The sequence below is a fragment of the Pseudoliparis swirei genome, chromosome 12, assembly GCF_029220125.1.
Source record: "Pseudoliparis swirei isolate HS2019 ecotype Mariana Trench chromosome 12, NWPU_hadal_v1, whole genome shotgun sequence".
NCBI lineage: Eukaryota > Metazoa > Chordata > Actinopteri > Perciformes > Liparidae > Pseudoliparis > Pseudoliparis swirei.
In genome coordinates, this window is record NC_079399.1 from 19,743,009 (window position 1) to 19,758,689 (window position 15,681).

Consider the following 15,681-nt stretch of genomic DNA (forward strand, 5'->3'; position numbering starts at 1 on the left):
TGTTATTGTTCGAACCACCTAGTCATGTTGTAAATGCTATTTAAAGTTATATTATTGTTAATCTTTTCTATTTTGTCTTTTTTCTGGCTGTAGAGAGAATCATGTCAGCCCACAGACAACCGGTTGACCTGTAAGTCTTCAAGCAGTAATGATGACTACGCCTTAAGTTCCAGTTTCCTGAACATCATGTCGGCATGAGATTCTGTCCCCACCTGTCTTCAGTCTGGACCCAATGAGTTGTTTTTTTACAGTGCGTTTACAGTCACATGGTTTATTTCGAGGCTTTGTCTGAGTTTCAGTGCTGCAGTTATTTACCATTCAGGTGTGTTCAGAAAAATCCAATTTGTCATATTTATTTGAAAGGCTTGCTGCAGTGATTATTTTGTATTTTGGCATTTTACACAAATGTTTTTGAAAGATGGTCAACAAAGTTGCACAAATAAATGTTTACATGCTGCTTTCCTAAATGTGGTAATTTTTTAACTGCGCCTCAGTAAATTCTTGCAAAAAGAAGGCATGATATTAAGTAGATTCTACATTAAAAAAATATGGCAACAAAGTGACAATCATTAACTTTACATAGATTTTAAGTCATGTGGTACCAATTATAAGTTGATTTGAAAAATTAATTTCAGTTTAAATGTGTTGAATTAAGTAACATTCTTCCAAGTTATAAGTTGATGTAACTTATTTTATTTATTGAATCCAAATCATTCTTATCCAGATATTTAGAAAAATAGCATAGTTTTCACCCATAAAATTAGTAAATATAAATCAGTATTATCCAGATATTTACTAAATAGAAATCAATTTTATCCACATAATTAGTAAATATAAATTACTTTTTGACAGCTATTTGGTATATCTAAATTACTTTCTTTTGAATACCTAGTAAATATTAATCATTTCCCGTGTATAATTGATTTGGATTTACTCAACATTTGCCATATTATTAGTAAATCCAGAATATTTGTATTTAATATTTTGTTTAAATTTGCTTAATTAAATCAATAGTTTTTAATCAAAGATGAAGTATTAAATTATATTCAATTATATTAATTGTCACTTTGTTGCCTTAATTTGATTGAGTAGACAATGGTCAAACTTTTCTGAGTGTATATTCCTGTTTATTTACACCGACCTGCTTGTGGTCAGTGCTGCTATTCTTCTGGCCGTATTGTCAGACAGTTATCCACAATATATCTATATAAAAAGGAAACTGTGGATTTCACTGGCAGTCTTGACATGGGAGAAAAATCAATGCAAATCTAGTTGATTCTAAATCCATGAATCCTCAAAGACTTTACTTTGTCAATTGTGATCACTTGGCCCAGAAACCGAACATACCCACAACAGAAAAATCTGCAATAGGGATTTGTCAGATGTTACAAGCAACGTGCAGAGCTAGGGAGGCGAAAGTTAAAATAAGAAGAAAGAGGGAAAAGAAGGGGTGACGACGATTCATTGCACAACCCTAGAAAACACTTGAGTCAGAATGATGGATGAGGAGCCAGCGGGGGTTAATGAACATGTGGATCAATGCAGAGCCGACCCTGCTCTATACACTGAACACCACCTCCATTATAGCCTCTGGTGCCAAAAAGCCCTGTTGACTGTTTGCCTCATTTAGATTACGATCAATTTGTAACACCTATGCATTTCTTCCCCCTGATGTTTTACTAGAGCATCTTGAGCCCGAGCTGCTTCCTCATGTGTACTGTTCAGGGGAGCGGGGCGAAATATAACTGAGGCTCTGCCTGTTAACCTTTTTAGAACCCGTAGACCCACTATGGGGCCTGGAGTTTTCATTGCTATAAAAAACAAGCAAATAAATGTAGAATATATTGTTGCACAAGTAAAATTAAACAGAGCCTGGGTTACAAGAATCAGTCAGCTATTGAAAAAAAACTCAAACAAAAAGTAAAACATTCATAAATATATGATTATCATAATTAATCAGGAGTTGGCCCACTTAGAACGCATCCTGAACCAGCAAGCCTTAGCTGGGTGATATCAAAAAAAGCACAACCATTCCACATTGATTCCACACATATCTTCCCAATCCCTCTACACCAAAGCATCAGGGAGACATGAGCCAAAGAACACAGCAACATGAATCGCTTTATCCTTTTACAATCAGCAAATTCTTCTTACCTTTCTTGATTAGGACAATTAGAACGCATTTTCCCGGTAAATCCACCCTGATGTATGATATATCCCTATCCTGTGCCTCATTCAACTCCTCCTGCAGGTGAAGGGAAGTTACTTTCAGCCTATCGGATTTTACATTTCACAGCTACAGGATTCTATTGGCTCCCAGTGCTGTCAATCTCGTCTTAGTTCGTAGCCCTCAATTCTACTAGCTATGACGTTTCCAAAGAGGTGTCGTTTTCTGAAATAGACCCATCCCCTGCTGAGCTAGAGCCGTGCATCCTTGTCAACAGCCAGCAAGAGGAGCTTTTTCATTACGTATGAAGACTCACAGCTTTATTTTTTTGCATTTTAGAGGGTTTTTAGAATAATTTGGCCTCCAAAATATATGTGAAGCCCCTCACTGCATAGAAAATCCTGGCCATTATGGAGGATTCATCTTCTGACGATGAGGATCTGCTCTATCAGACATCAGTGACTACAGGTATGGATTTTCTTAGAAATGTTGTTTTATCGATTTATTTATGTCGAGTTTTATATCTATCTCCCGTTCTCAGGGTGAAGTGTCTGTGTGTGTGTGTGCATATATGAATGTATATATATATGTGTGTATATATACGTATATAAGTATATATATATATAAGTATATACATATATACTGTATATATTTATACATATATACGTATATAAGTATATATATAAGTATATACATATATATATACTGTATATATTTATACATATATATGTGTGTATATATCCGTATATATACTGTATATAATATGTATGTGTTACATTTTTATAACCAGACCACTGAATGCATATATTTATTTGTATTTCACATATGGGTTTACAGTGATGGGGATGAGGACTAACAGCCACTCCATCGCTGGCCGGCCCACAAGTCGAAATGCACCAGGGCTTGCTCGGCCTCAGCTAGGGCCATCAACACCTCTTCCCCCTACGGCACCAGGACTTGGACAGCCATCAAGGGCCCTAAGGAGCACCAGTCGGAATGCACAAGGTCTTACTCAGCCAGGGCCATCAACACCTCCACTGTGAAAGGATTCCTGCTGTCACCCGTGGGGTTCCCCCCAAAGCACCAAGGATACTCCAACACCATTGAGGTTCTGTTCGATAACATCTTTATTTAATTCACACTCCAGTACAGCAATTCAATTCAGTTTATTTGTATAGCCCAATTTCACAAATTACCAATTTGTCTCAGAGTGTCTCAGCAGACAGCACGACTGCGCCTCTGCTCACTCTTCTCCCAAACTCCAGCTCTGCTTCACTTTTTTGGGTGCAGCGTCGGCTAATGACTGTTTGCCAATCAGCCAGAGCAGCTGACTAATTACCAACCAGCCAGCAGCCGAGGCCAAATTGGCGACTCCACCCCCACAGCTGCCACATCCACCTTCTGCCATGAAGCAGAAGAGAAGAAGCTCCTCTCTGGGAACTTCAGCTGCAGAAGACAGGTGGCATTCCAAAGAGGAGGAGAGCACCAAACCTGCCACTCACCGGTTCAGACCATCCAGGAAACCGGACCCCACATGTGACACCACCACAGCATGGTTTCCCCTCAGCCTCTTCCAGTTTTTCTTTTCGCCGTCTGTTATAAAAACAGTCAATGACAAACACCAATTCCAATGCTTAAAAAAAGAAAGAAAACTGGATTGAAGTTTGAGTGGCAATGGCTTGATATAGAGAACGTGTACATTTTTATGAGCGTCATCATCATCTCTGACCTTGTGACGTTGCACAACTGTTCAGACTACTGGAGGAATAAGTGGCCATACAACTTTCACTATCCTGGTAACAGCATGACCCGGCGGTGCTTTCAGGCAATCTTATGGTCCCTTCACATCAGCGACCCAAAAGAGGATAAGGACAAAGAGAGAAAGACGAGAATTACCGGCTGTTCAAGCTAAAGCCCCTTTACATGAAAACAGTGGAAACCTGCAAAGCCAACTTTCAGCCATTTCAGATGGACGCAAAAGAGGTCACCATCCATCAGGCATACACAGGGCAGATGATGAGGAGGAAGGTGAAGACTGGGTGTGAAAGACAAAGAGAATACCCGTTCCGGGCGCCGTTGTGGACTACAACTGCAATATGGGTGTGGTGGAATTGTCCGATGCACTCTGCGGAACATACAGCATGCGCCACAAGACAATGAAGTGGAATAAAACTTGTTTTACCATTTCGTTGACATTGCCGTTGTGAACAGTCACATATTGAAGATTGAACTGCTCAAGCTTAGGCAGGACCCAGACAAAGTCCATAAACAACAAGGCCTTCCAGGAGATGTCGGCACAGGAGATGCTTGAGTTTGGTGGCGGCTCAGCAGACACCATCAACCCTCCACCCTCCTCCTCCTCCTCCTCTACAGCTTGCTTGCCCCTGTATTACAGTGAGGCTTCGAGGACCCGTCGGTTTTGTAAGAGGTGCCAGGATAATGGAATCCTGAGGGTGAAGACACCAACATATTGTGAAAAATGTTTGCAGAAAGAACTGCTTCTGGCTGTGGCGCAAAGGACAGTGAGGTGATGGATGGACCCCATCCAGCCAAAGCCCTCAGACACAAGAGCAACAGAGCGGAGTGTCACCGTATATGACTAAATAGTTGTTGTTGTTGTGTGTTTTTACATTTGATTAGTGTGTTACAGTTCGATAAAAATGTAACCTGTTCATTCACCTAATTTGTGTTTTTGTTTTTATGGGAAAATATATTATGAATTTCTAAACATTAATTGAAGAATGCTCTATTTGGATATATTGAACATATATTTAACCACAAGTGAAATATATGGTTTGGTATATGAGCAAATTCAAATGGCACACATGTGGCAGACACAGTCACCTCATTTAAGAGTAGACTGAAGACTTTCCTCTTTGACAGTGCTTATAGTTAGAGCTGAATCAGGTTTGCCCTGATCCAGCCACTTGATATGCTGCTATCGGCTTATTGGCTGCTGGGGGACGTTTATGATACACTGAGCACCTATCTCCTCTTCTCTCTCTACTTCTGGATGAATTTTACTTCTGTCCATTGCACATTATTAACTCGATACTCTCTGGAGTCCTTGTGACTTCACGTGTCATAGGGTCCATTGGACCTGGCTGGGTCTGATGCCATGGCTCTGCTGATGCCCCGCTCACTCCTCTCTACCTCCATCTGCCTGATGGATCATGGAGGTCTGGATCGTGGTCCATGCCTCCTACCAACTATTTATACACTCTGTAATTGAATGTGTTGTAACTCTGTAATGTTTCCTTCTGTACACATGACATATATTGCTTCTGTCCATCCGGGGAGAGAGATCCTCCTCTGTTGCTCTCCTAAAGGTTTCTTCCTTTTTTCCCTGTAAAAGGTTTTTTTTATATTTCTTGGGAGTTTTTCCTGATCCGATGTGAGGTTCTGGGACAGGGATGTCTATATGTACAGATTGTAAAGCCCTCTGAGGCAAATTTGTAATTTGTGATAGAAGGCGATACAAAATAAACAATTGAATTGAATGTGTCTAAATGTCCATTTTGGAGACCTCGCCAAACTATGTACTAAAACCTCTCTAACTTTGTTCGGCTTCACTTTGCAAAGTCGAACTTTGCAGAAAAAATGTTCACATAATGTACTGTGATTTGTGAGTGGTTTAAACCTTCCAACTGCATCATTCCAAAGAAATATTCACCCCGAGTCCTTTTTTTCAATTTAGACCTGAAACTTTATTTTTTTCTGTACGCTATCTTCATTTACTCTGAACCAGCAATTAATTGAGAAGAGAAGTCAAGTCATTTTCTATATACGTCTATAGACGGATATTTACAAATCTAAACAAAAACATTAGTTTTTTTACAATTTATAAATTATTCTAATAGCCCTAGTGGTTGCAGAGATACAGCCTTTTTAGTTTGGATATGCAATTTTCGAGCAGAGGCTTAAAAATAGCTTGGTTAAATGTTCGGTTTCGCTTATATTCTCTTCAGTTTTCTTTTATGCGATCACATTGCTTTAAGGTACTCAGAATCAAGCTTCTGCGCCTTTTACTGAACAGCATCGCTCTTATACCTCACATCGTTCCTGTCCTCATTTTAATAAAGCATTTAATAGACATTATGGCATTGTCGAAGCCATTGTCCAAAGCAATGGCAAGGCAAGCTAGAAGTCCACTTTAATCTTAATGGTGTATTTAATTGGACTGTGAAGCAAACTTTTTGATGGGCTGTATTGCACTAAATCAGTTCAATTAGAATGAGGAAAATAAATAAATTGCAGCGCTCTGTTGGGGTTAAAGTTGTAAAACAGTTACTCCCAAACTAAACAACGCTGCATAGCGACTTGTCAATCCCAAGATAGCCCCACCCTAAACAATACCCTGCTTTATTGTCTATTATACATTAACCACCATTTCCGAGATGAACATGCTGCATTGAAGAAGACTTGAAACTAGAGATCGAGACCATAAACTCATGTTCACAATGTTTGTTGGGGGAATAAATTAAGAGAAGAGTCAAGTCATTTTATATAGACTTCTATACTACTAGAGGAATTGTCCCCTGATGGACAGCAGAGAGAATGCAGCTTTAACACATGAAGCATAGACTTCTATACAACCAGAGGAGTTGTCCCCTTATGGTCAGTAGAGAGAATGCAGGTTTAGACACATCTGCATTGGCTTCACTTTTCAGACCCGCATGGTTTCCCACGGTCTGACACACTATATAGGCCTCCTCCACACACATGTCACTTTAACATGCACTTTAACTTAAACACACGTCACATGTAACATACACTTTTAACTTAAACACACATGTTACTTGAAACACACACCTAAACACTTTAACGTTATTTGTTGTCCGAGCACGTTATCTTTATCTTATCCTATACTTAAGTTCACTGTTGCTGTCACGTTGATTGTTGTTTGTCATGTCTAATGTTGCACCTTCCGCCAAAAAAAAATCCTCGTTTGTGTAAACATTCCTGGCAATAAAACGGTTTCTGATTCTGATTCTGATAAGCCTCTCCATTGAATTCCTTTTTCGTGAATTATTTCAAATACAGCCCGAAACAGTTGTAACAGGACCATTAAGTGGAAAGCTCAATGTACTTCATCTTTATTTCACTGCTAGTATTAAGACATTAATTATCCAGATGAAGACACACTAGGAGTGCCCACACCACATAAAAAGCTTTACTCGCTGAGATTGAAGTTCTGTCTCCAGTTAATTATTTCACTTTTGATCTTTCTATCTATTTTTGCGTTTGCATCCCATGCTGTCAACCTTGTCTACTGGAAAAGTTTGATACCCCTCGGGTTGTTTCTCTCACTCTAGCGGGAAGCTTCAGCCTCTCCACACAGAACTCCGTTTTTTTTATAAACTCCTTTCGTCCTTTGATCTCGCTTCCATCTGTATTGCTGGCCAGCTTTGCATCTGCTTTTTCATGATCATCATTTTGTATTCTACCGCAGTCAGTCTCTACTGACCCACACCCTCCTTCAAGCACATAGCAACCCATGCTCCATCACCAGATCACCAATGCGACAGGAAGAGGCCCTGTACGAAATCTTTTGTCAGATGCAAAGTCGTGATCAACGACGGAAGCGACGGCGGCTGAGCCGCTCCCCTTTCTGAATCATCCTGAACCGTGCGTGAAATCCTCATGTGTGATGTTGCCATCCTCGTGTGTGATGTCGCCTCAGCACTTGTATTGTGCGAGTACATTTTTTCGTGGATAAAGGGAGGACAGGTAGAATAGAGAAGGGGAAGAGAAAAGAGGAATAAAAGCATTCCTCCCTCTCTGCCATACAGAGGGTCCAATTGGCCTCCACAATCCTTGTATCCTGTTGCCTTTAAGTGCCAATTGGCAATGATAAAAGAAGTATTCAGATAATGTACTTAATGATGAGGTAGTAATCTTCAATGTCATATGTGTTACATTTGTTAAGATTTTCTTTACATTCTGACAGCAATCAATTTATAAAATGGTCTGTAAAAAAAAAAGAAGAAACAAATCTGGTACTTCTGGCTGTCTTAAAACTGTAATAAGCTGAAATACTTCATTGAGCCAAAATGTAATTATCGGAAGGGCTGCCTGTCGGCTGATTGCTCATCATCTGTTCGTCCGAAAGCTCAGTGTTGACCTTTTCGCTCGATGTTCCGACTTTTGGAGCTAGTGCTGCTCACTCCTGTCATTGCAAAATAGTTGGCAACTGGGCTTTTAATTTATTTTTAAGATAAACAACCCTAACTTGTAGATGTAGTGATACTACACTTAAAAAAATATTCCAAATATTTAAATGATTAATAATTATTGTAAAAAGTGATACCATCCCTTTCCAAGATGGCGCCGCGGACGGCGTCTTGGTGCGCGAATCTTGCACCTTCCGCCAAAAAAAGTTCCTCGTTTGTTTGTGAAAACATTCTTTGGCAATAAACCTGTTTCTGATTCTGATTCTGATTCTGATTCTGATGAATCAAGTGATGACTAGAACCCAGACCCCTCTGTGGTCCTGCTGGTTCAGAAATACTGAGGACGTAGCCCACTTTTGTTTTGTGGGTAATTCAGGCGTACTTGTTGTTTCATTTGTGTGGAATTCGCTTTCTTACCTCACTGCACCTTACATGCACTAAATACCACTGACACGTTACAATGGAATCCCCAACCGGGACTGTAAATGATACTTTGACATCCTGCCCTTTTGCCATGCTGCCAGGACAGACCTCTACATCATATCTGCACCACAGGGCTTTCCCATCTGTCAGAGCTGGAGGAGCGTGTGGCTGGCTCCCAGCTTTAATGACACTTAGAGCACATTAGGGGCCGTCGTTACATGGGAGGAGACGCTGAGCCATGAGCTCAGGGTGGTCACAGTCCACTATGTATGTTCATTGAAATGAATTCTTAAGCTGACTTGTATTTGACATGATGAACAGAAATATTCGTGCAATTGCTGCATCTGGTTTGAAGTGAACTATCAACCATTGTTGTGATTTTCATCAGTATTACATCTATTAATTGGAATGGACACATATGTTCACATTGAGGAGGAAAAAAGATGTTCACGCCCCAACACAATTGTAAAAAAATGGTCCATGCTGGATTTCTCTTGAAATAACAACTTTTTGTGACTGCTAATATTTTGCAATCACTTTCAATTACACTAGATTGCTTCATCAGACAACAAAATAATATGTTTTCAATCACTTTATTAGAATAAAAATACAGTTCCATCTGTGCAAAAAATAAAAAATATTTGGCAAGAAATAGGTTATTTTGTCTGCAATTACATACCTGCAAATATGTCGCCTTTCGTCGAAATTCGACGTTTTGAAATCAAAATAGGTCATCAACGTGAATTGTGTGTATCCAAAGAGTTTTAGGTTTTTTTGCGCGAGCCGGGGGGCGGGGGGGGGGGGGCATTGCAGTTGCAAAGAAAATGTGATTTGGTGATCTTCGCAATAAAACATCTTTGATGGTACGTGTCGTTTTTTTTATATGGCCACTCTCAATAAAGCTCATTGAGCTCTTGTTTTGAAGCGAGAAACAGAAAGGCCGATCTCACGTAGATTCTTTGAAAATCTGCAAGAATCTCGGCTGTCACACATGCGCAGTGTAACCTGTTAATGCCGTAACTTAAACATTTACACAAAAATACAGGCATTTTACTCTTTATTTATTAATGAATTGGTTTTATTTCTGTGTACTTTCTAATAGGTAAAGTTCTTAATAAAGTTCTTAAAAATAAATGCCCGTGAGGGGAAATGCTGATTTTTTTATTTTGAAGAACTTTATTAAGAAATTCACATCTTAGAAAGTACACAGAAATAAAACTAATTCATGAATAAATAAAGAGCCCCACAGTTTGATGTAAGGAAAGAAAGAGCATACCACATTGATGCTCATATTTGAATTCATACACTCAGGTTGTTTTGCTCCTACAGGCTTACTTTGTCTGGCAAGACCATTAGCTTATGTCAGCTACTATTAGAAAATGTTTAACTCCGATGTATAATAGACATTCATTTGGCTCAGCTAACTGACATTGTAAACTTGAGGGCTCTCAAGTGTCACGCATTGAGCGTGAGACTCACGCATTTCGGTCTTAAGTCACGCATCGTATTTCTCACGCTGAAAAAAACTCTCGGCTATTTAATGTTTTAATGTGCCGCAGCGCGCCAACATGAGCTGGCCGCGCTGCCCTCACCGTGGAGGAATCAAGCGCTCCCCTGGAGTTCTGCTGTGAGGAACCACTTATCAGCCAATCAAAAAAAAGAAATGGGCTACACAATAGCCAATCAGAAAAAAACCTGTATCTGTTGTATCTGGGTAAGATTTAATCCAGCAACCAATGAAAATAGAGCATCCTGGAATTGGAATTGTGCGCGACTGACTGATATCCGAAAATGTCGTTCTGCGGGGGGGGGGGGGGGGGGGGGGGGGTTGATGGAAATGTCACTCTTGCCTGTCTTCAAAACTTGAGAGCCCTGGCTAAGGTGTGATCAGACAGAGCAGCCCTCAGTTATATGCTAGCTTTAAACACAATTAGTCTGTTGCAAAGCCAGATTGTCCCATAGTGCGGTTTTATGGAAACACACTTAAGTAAGGAACCGTTCACTTCCTGCTCACTACAATGATGACGTTGAGAGAAGTTCATGAAGCCTCACTTCATGAACTAAAGAAGGTCAGTGAGTGACGTGCCAAGGAGGTGGCATAAAAGGACGAGTGACTGTAGTTGAACGTATAATGGCGGTATAGAAAGAGGTCAAACAAGAGAGAATTTTCATCATAAGATCTGCTGTTTGTGTCCTCTGTGAAACCACATTGGGTGGTTGTTATTAATTTACACTTGTTACGTATTCACGTCATTTTTGTAACATCATTCGGTCACCGTGTCACGTCACCTAAACCTATGGACTTAAATAGCTCATTTGTTTCAGCAAGATTTCTGGCCTTTTTCAAAAACATTTTGCACATTAAAAATATAACCCACACATCTAAAATAAAATGTAACGTTACCAAGCAAAACCAGATAGATGTTTGGGTTTGTTTCCATTGTGCATGAGAAGTTCTATAAGAAGTCATAATATTTTGTGAAATTGGTAACATTGAGATTAATATCCAAATAGTTTGAGAAAAAGATCCATGTGGATGTAGCCTCTGCAAAAGTGCACGTCAGAATGATGCAACCAATGGCTTCTCCAAAAATAATGGAACAGAGTTGGTTTAAATATTGGAAGGCACAACTCTGTCCACCGGAAATTTCCATATACAAACATTCGCCCCTCATTCCTCATTACCTGACTGGTTCTTACTTCACACATTAGCCCGCCTTGAGAAAAGAGTGTCACGATAATAAATATTCCAAAGGAAGCCAACCTCCCCCTTTTCCTCACATGGGCCTGAACAGAAGACAAAATCAGTTACGTCCTTCGAAACAAGTTAAACAAGAAATGGATCAGCTCCTTAAAATGGGTGTAGTAGTAGATCAGGAGCTAATTAACTTGGCAGCATATAGTTTGATTTATTATGTCCAATTAGTGAAAGAAGTCCATCTCTCTGCAGTCATTTCCTCATTCTCTGACTTGATACCTGCTGCCAGGTCCGGTAATTGAGTCAGAGAAGTCTGTGACTCAGTTTTCTCCCATTGTCCTATTCCCTGTTTCATAGCCTCATTCTTTTTATGCTCATTTACACTTTGTCCCTTTATTTATTGCTTGATTTCTTTCCTGTTCTTTATAGCAGCAATGTAACCTTTTTGGAGGAGTGGCCACTGTGGCTGCAGGGAAGTGTTATCAGCAGCTCTTAGAAACAAGACTTAAAAATTGAGAAACTAAAATTACCGCTTTGTTAATTGACCAGTGGAGTTGCAGTTTACATCCACTATCTGTCCAAAATGTCTTCACTCCATCAATTTTAATTCACAAGACATTCACAATGACCATAACTTTTTTCTAGCACTGAATTGTTGAAGTTTGTGCCAAATATGAGCAGATTCCCTGAAGGTGTTTTTGATATGGCTTTCACGACATGTATGGACGGATGGACGAACCAAAACCATAATGCCTCCAGCCTTTTGGTGTCACCACTGCGACAGCATAACAAATGTAAAGCGTCCATCACGCTCGGAAACGTCACACTCCGATGCGTTATTTGTTGCAAGATTATGCAACGCAAATTCAAACCAAACAGCTAACAATGGGTGCAGTCGTTTGTCCCAAACGGGGCTCATGGAGGATCCATATTAGCAACGAGCTTTCGTTTATCTGCACAATAACATTTCTGTATTATGGACCATATATTATACTTTGTTTGTTGTGAAGCACTGTGCTAGGAGACAAAGTGCTCATCGGGTGTCATTATACATGAGGAAGTTTGCATGTACTGTATCTCTGAGTGGTCAAACCACTCTGACCGATGACTATCAAAGAAATCGAACCTGTTCCGAAATCTTTAATGATGGACAAAAGTTTAAGAGCCGTCAGAGAGCCGAAGATTGACACATTTTGGATATCATGTACAAATATCTTTTACAGCCAGAATGTCCCCAGCAGGTGGCAGGTGTTGGTGTGCAGTTTCCACCTGCTCCACACATTCCCACCTCAGCCGTCGACATGATTTTGTTTCCACGCGGCGAAGGAGCTGCCGGCTTATTGCGTCGCGCCGCCCTGAGACGGGAATCAGCCGTTTCTGCCGTCTTAAGCAGAATGCAAAAATGAAGTGTCAATTATTGCTAAAGCAACATGAATAGAGTGTTTTAGTTTCGATCCTTCAAACCAGGAGGGGAATTTACATCACAGACTGAAGTGAACGCGCCGCCGCTGTTTTCTGTCAATAGTGTCTTTTTGCATCAGCCTAGTAGCACCTAGCATCATAAAGATGCTTTCATTTGGTCTTTTTCTTTTTTTACGGAAGCCCACTACAGTTTTGTCTGCACCCTCACTGCCTTGGTCTCTATATTTCTACTCTGAGCAGACACATGGGTCCACCGTCTGACGGACGGGTAGTCCCGACTATTGGCCCCAAATTGCCGGAGGATCAGCCATACCAAGTGCATCAGGTCCGTCGCTGTTTCCATGCAGAAAGGCAGATTCTGGACAATAGGCTAGAAGAACTGACCCAAATATGTATTTACATAAGGGCTCCCCCCCCCCCCTTCATGATGGAGATGTAGCTCAGGGAGCAAATAATTAGATTATTCAAATATAATAACGCGGTTCGTCACATTGAGCGCTGGTGTATATCGCTGAGCTGTGTGGTTGATTAAAGTCAGAGGGTACGAGGGGAGAGGGGTGGGAGGAAGAGCAAGAGCTTTCACTACAATAATGTCCCTAATTGATGTGGAAGGAAGGCCGTTTAATTGATCTAGGATGCTGTGCAGTGTTGCAAGCCTTTCTGTATGTTGCAAATTGGGTCAGCAAAGCACGGTCAAATAAGAGGAAAGTGTTGGAGACGATGAATGCTCAGAGGAGCAGAAGATACAGGTGTGCACCTGCCGTTGTGTCATTGAGGGAAACATCTGCCAAACTATAATCCTGCCAGTGTGAGAGCGACAAAAAACACGCACACACACATACGCACTAGAAGAGGAAAGGGGGTTGTGGGGCTTTCCTGGCAGCGTTACGCACACGTGTCACACCTGATGTGCAATAAGCAGCAATGATTGAATTCATCAGCAGATTTTTAAACACACGTATACACATTCGGAGGTACTTACGTGCCATATTGCAAAGAAGATCAGGGACACGCAGAGGACCAGAGAGAGCATGTAGCAGAAGGCAGCAAAAGTGAACATAATTGAATGGGGAAACGGCGGATAATTTCCCAAGGAAGCACGATACCGCTGACAAACATCTAAAACAACGACAAGAACAAAAAGAGGAGGAGAAGGGGGGGGAAAGGAGGAGGAAGGGGAGGGAAAGACCAGAAGAAAGTTCTCACGATGCCATGAGATGCCGATGCATCGCCGGCACCATGACTAACGTTTGCAACAAATTGTTGCAGAAAAAGAACAAAAAAATCCTCTCCAGGCGGATCGTGCCCCGCGCGTCCACACCAGCAGCGGCAGGGGCGCTGGTTCCGATGTGACTCCGGAGTCCGAGTCGGTCTCAAATCAGTGCGCTCGGCGAGATCCGCGTAATCGTTAAGAAACCGCCACAACAAAAAGACTCGCGCTCTTCTCCGAAAGGAAATGCTTTATGTGAGGAGGTCTGTGCGCCGAGGCGTGCAGGTAATCCATTCAGCAGCAGCTCGGCAGGAGGAGAAATGCATGCGTGTCTGCGCGGTGATGATGGTGTTATGAGGAGAGCTGCACGTGTGCCTGCGTGGTGCTGATGCTGTTTTGAGGAGACCTCCCCCCAGTGCCACACAAAAAAATAGAGTGGGAAAAAAAGGAGGTTTCTCTCCCTATCAGCAGCAGTGAGCACCGGGAGCGCGTGAACATGTGGATTTAAAAGAGCAGCAGCAACCCTCCGTGCGTGTGGAGCTGATGCTTGTTTTAATTTTTTTAAATATTTTTTGCAACCTGTTATTTTATATATTATTATACTTCACATTCCTCAAAAGGAAAGCCACACTCATAAAAAGACAGTACAGAAAATGATCATTTGAGGGGAAACTAAGTCAAATCAAATGTGGTTTCATTGATGAATTCAAAGAATCCGAACCTGTGCTTGGATGAAGGCAAACGGTATGTTTGTATGTGATGCTGGCGCCACCGTCTGACGCTTTTCTACATTGCATGTGTCACAGAAGACAACCGGGGAATTGAGTGTGCCTGCTCTGCAAAATACATATTAACACCTCTTTGTGTTCATAATATCCTTGTGAGCTGCATTGTTTATTAAACTGTTGCAGTGTGATTATGGACAGGGTGGAAAGCAGCTGACATCAGAAAAAAAAGTTGAGAGATGGTGCACTTTGTAGTTCGGCTCTCTTGAAGAAATTATACTTTGTTGATCTTGTTGTTCTGGGGACAGACAGGAGTCATAGAGCAAAGAGCGTAAGGGGTCAGGAGATAAGGAAGGTAGTAAAGGGGGTGTGTCCATCAACAATTTCAAGTCAAAGGCTGTTTATCAATACCAAGTACACCGATTACAGACATAACAAAAAAACAACAAAAAACCTTGAACCTTGTGTGTACTTTTGGAGTCTAGTCTTTGGGAGTTTGGTCTCTGAAATCCAGACTCCAAAGGATGGGAGGAATGAGGACGGCCTTTCTGCCATTGGAACAGCAGCTGACTTGATGATGTCACCACATCAGCTGTTCTTATTCCTGAGTTTAATTATTCACCGTAAAGTACTTTTACAGTCCCAAAAAATATGACAACCCTGCTTTTATATTATTCTGTAAATATAATAATGTTATTTAGAATTGTGTGTGTATATATATATGTATATATATACATATTTATATACACATATATATAATGTGTAAACAATTTCAACATATATATATATAGATACAGATATAATTATATATATGTGTAAATCTTGTGTTTATGAAAATATAGTTTATATATAAATATGTATAT

At 40.7% G+C, this 15,681-nt stretch overlaps 2 protein-coding genes across 7 annotated transcripts in view; one reads left to right on the forward strand and one right to left on the reverse strand.

Annotated features, from left to right (window-relative positions):
* The window catches only part of cnih3 (cornichon family AMPA receptor auxiliary protein 3), a 155,871-nt gene extending 141,450 nt beyond the window's left edge, over window positions 1–14,421 (reverse strand). For all 6 annotated transcript variants that reach the window (XM_056427778.1, XM_056427773.1, XM_056427774.1 and 3 more), the window contains exon 1: window positions 13,866–14,421. In XM_056427778.1, the coding sequence (XP_056283753.1) occupies window positions 13,866–13,943 (78 nt within the window). In that variant the 5' untranslated portion in view covers window positions 13,944–14,421. The remainder of the gene's footprint in view (window positions 1–13,865) is intronic.
* hdac6 (histone deacetylase 6) overlaps window positions 14,340–15,681 on the forward strand; it is a 26,363-nt gene continuing 25,021 nt past the window's right edge. The window contains exon 1 of the mRNA XM_056428939.1: window positions 14,340–14,378. Coding sequence (XP_056284914.1) covers window positions 14,340–14,378 — 39 coding nt within the window. The remainder of the gene's footprint in view (window positions 14,379–15,681) is intronic.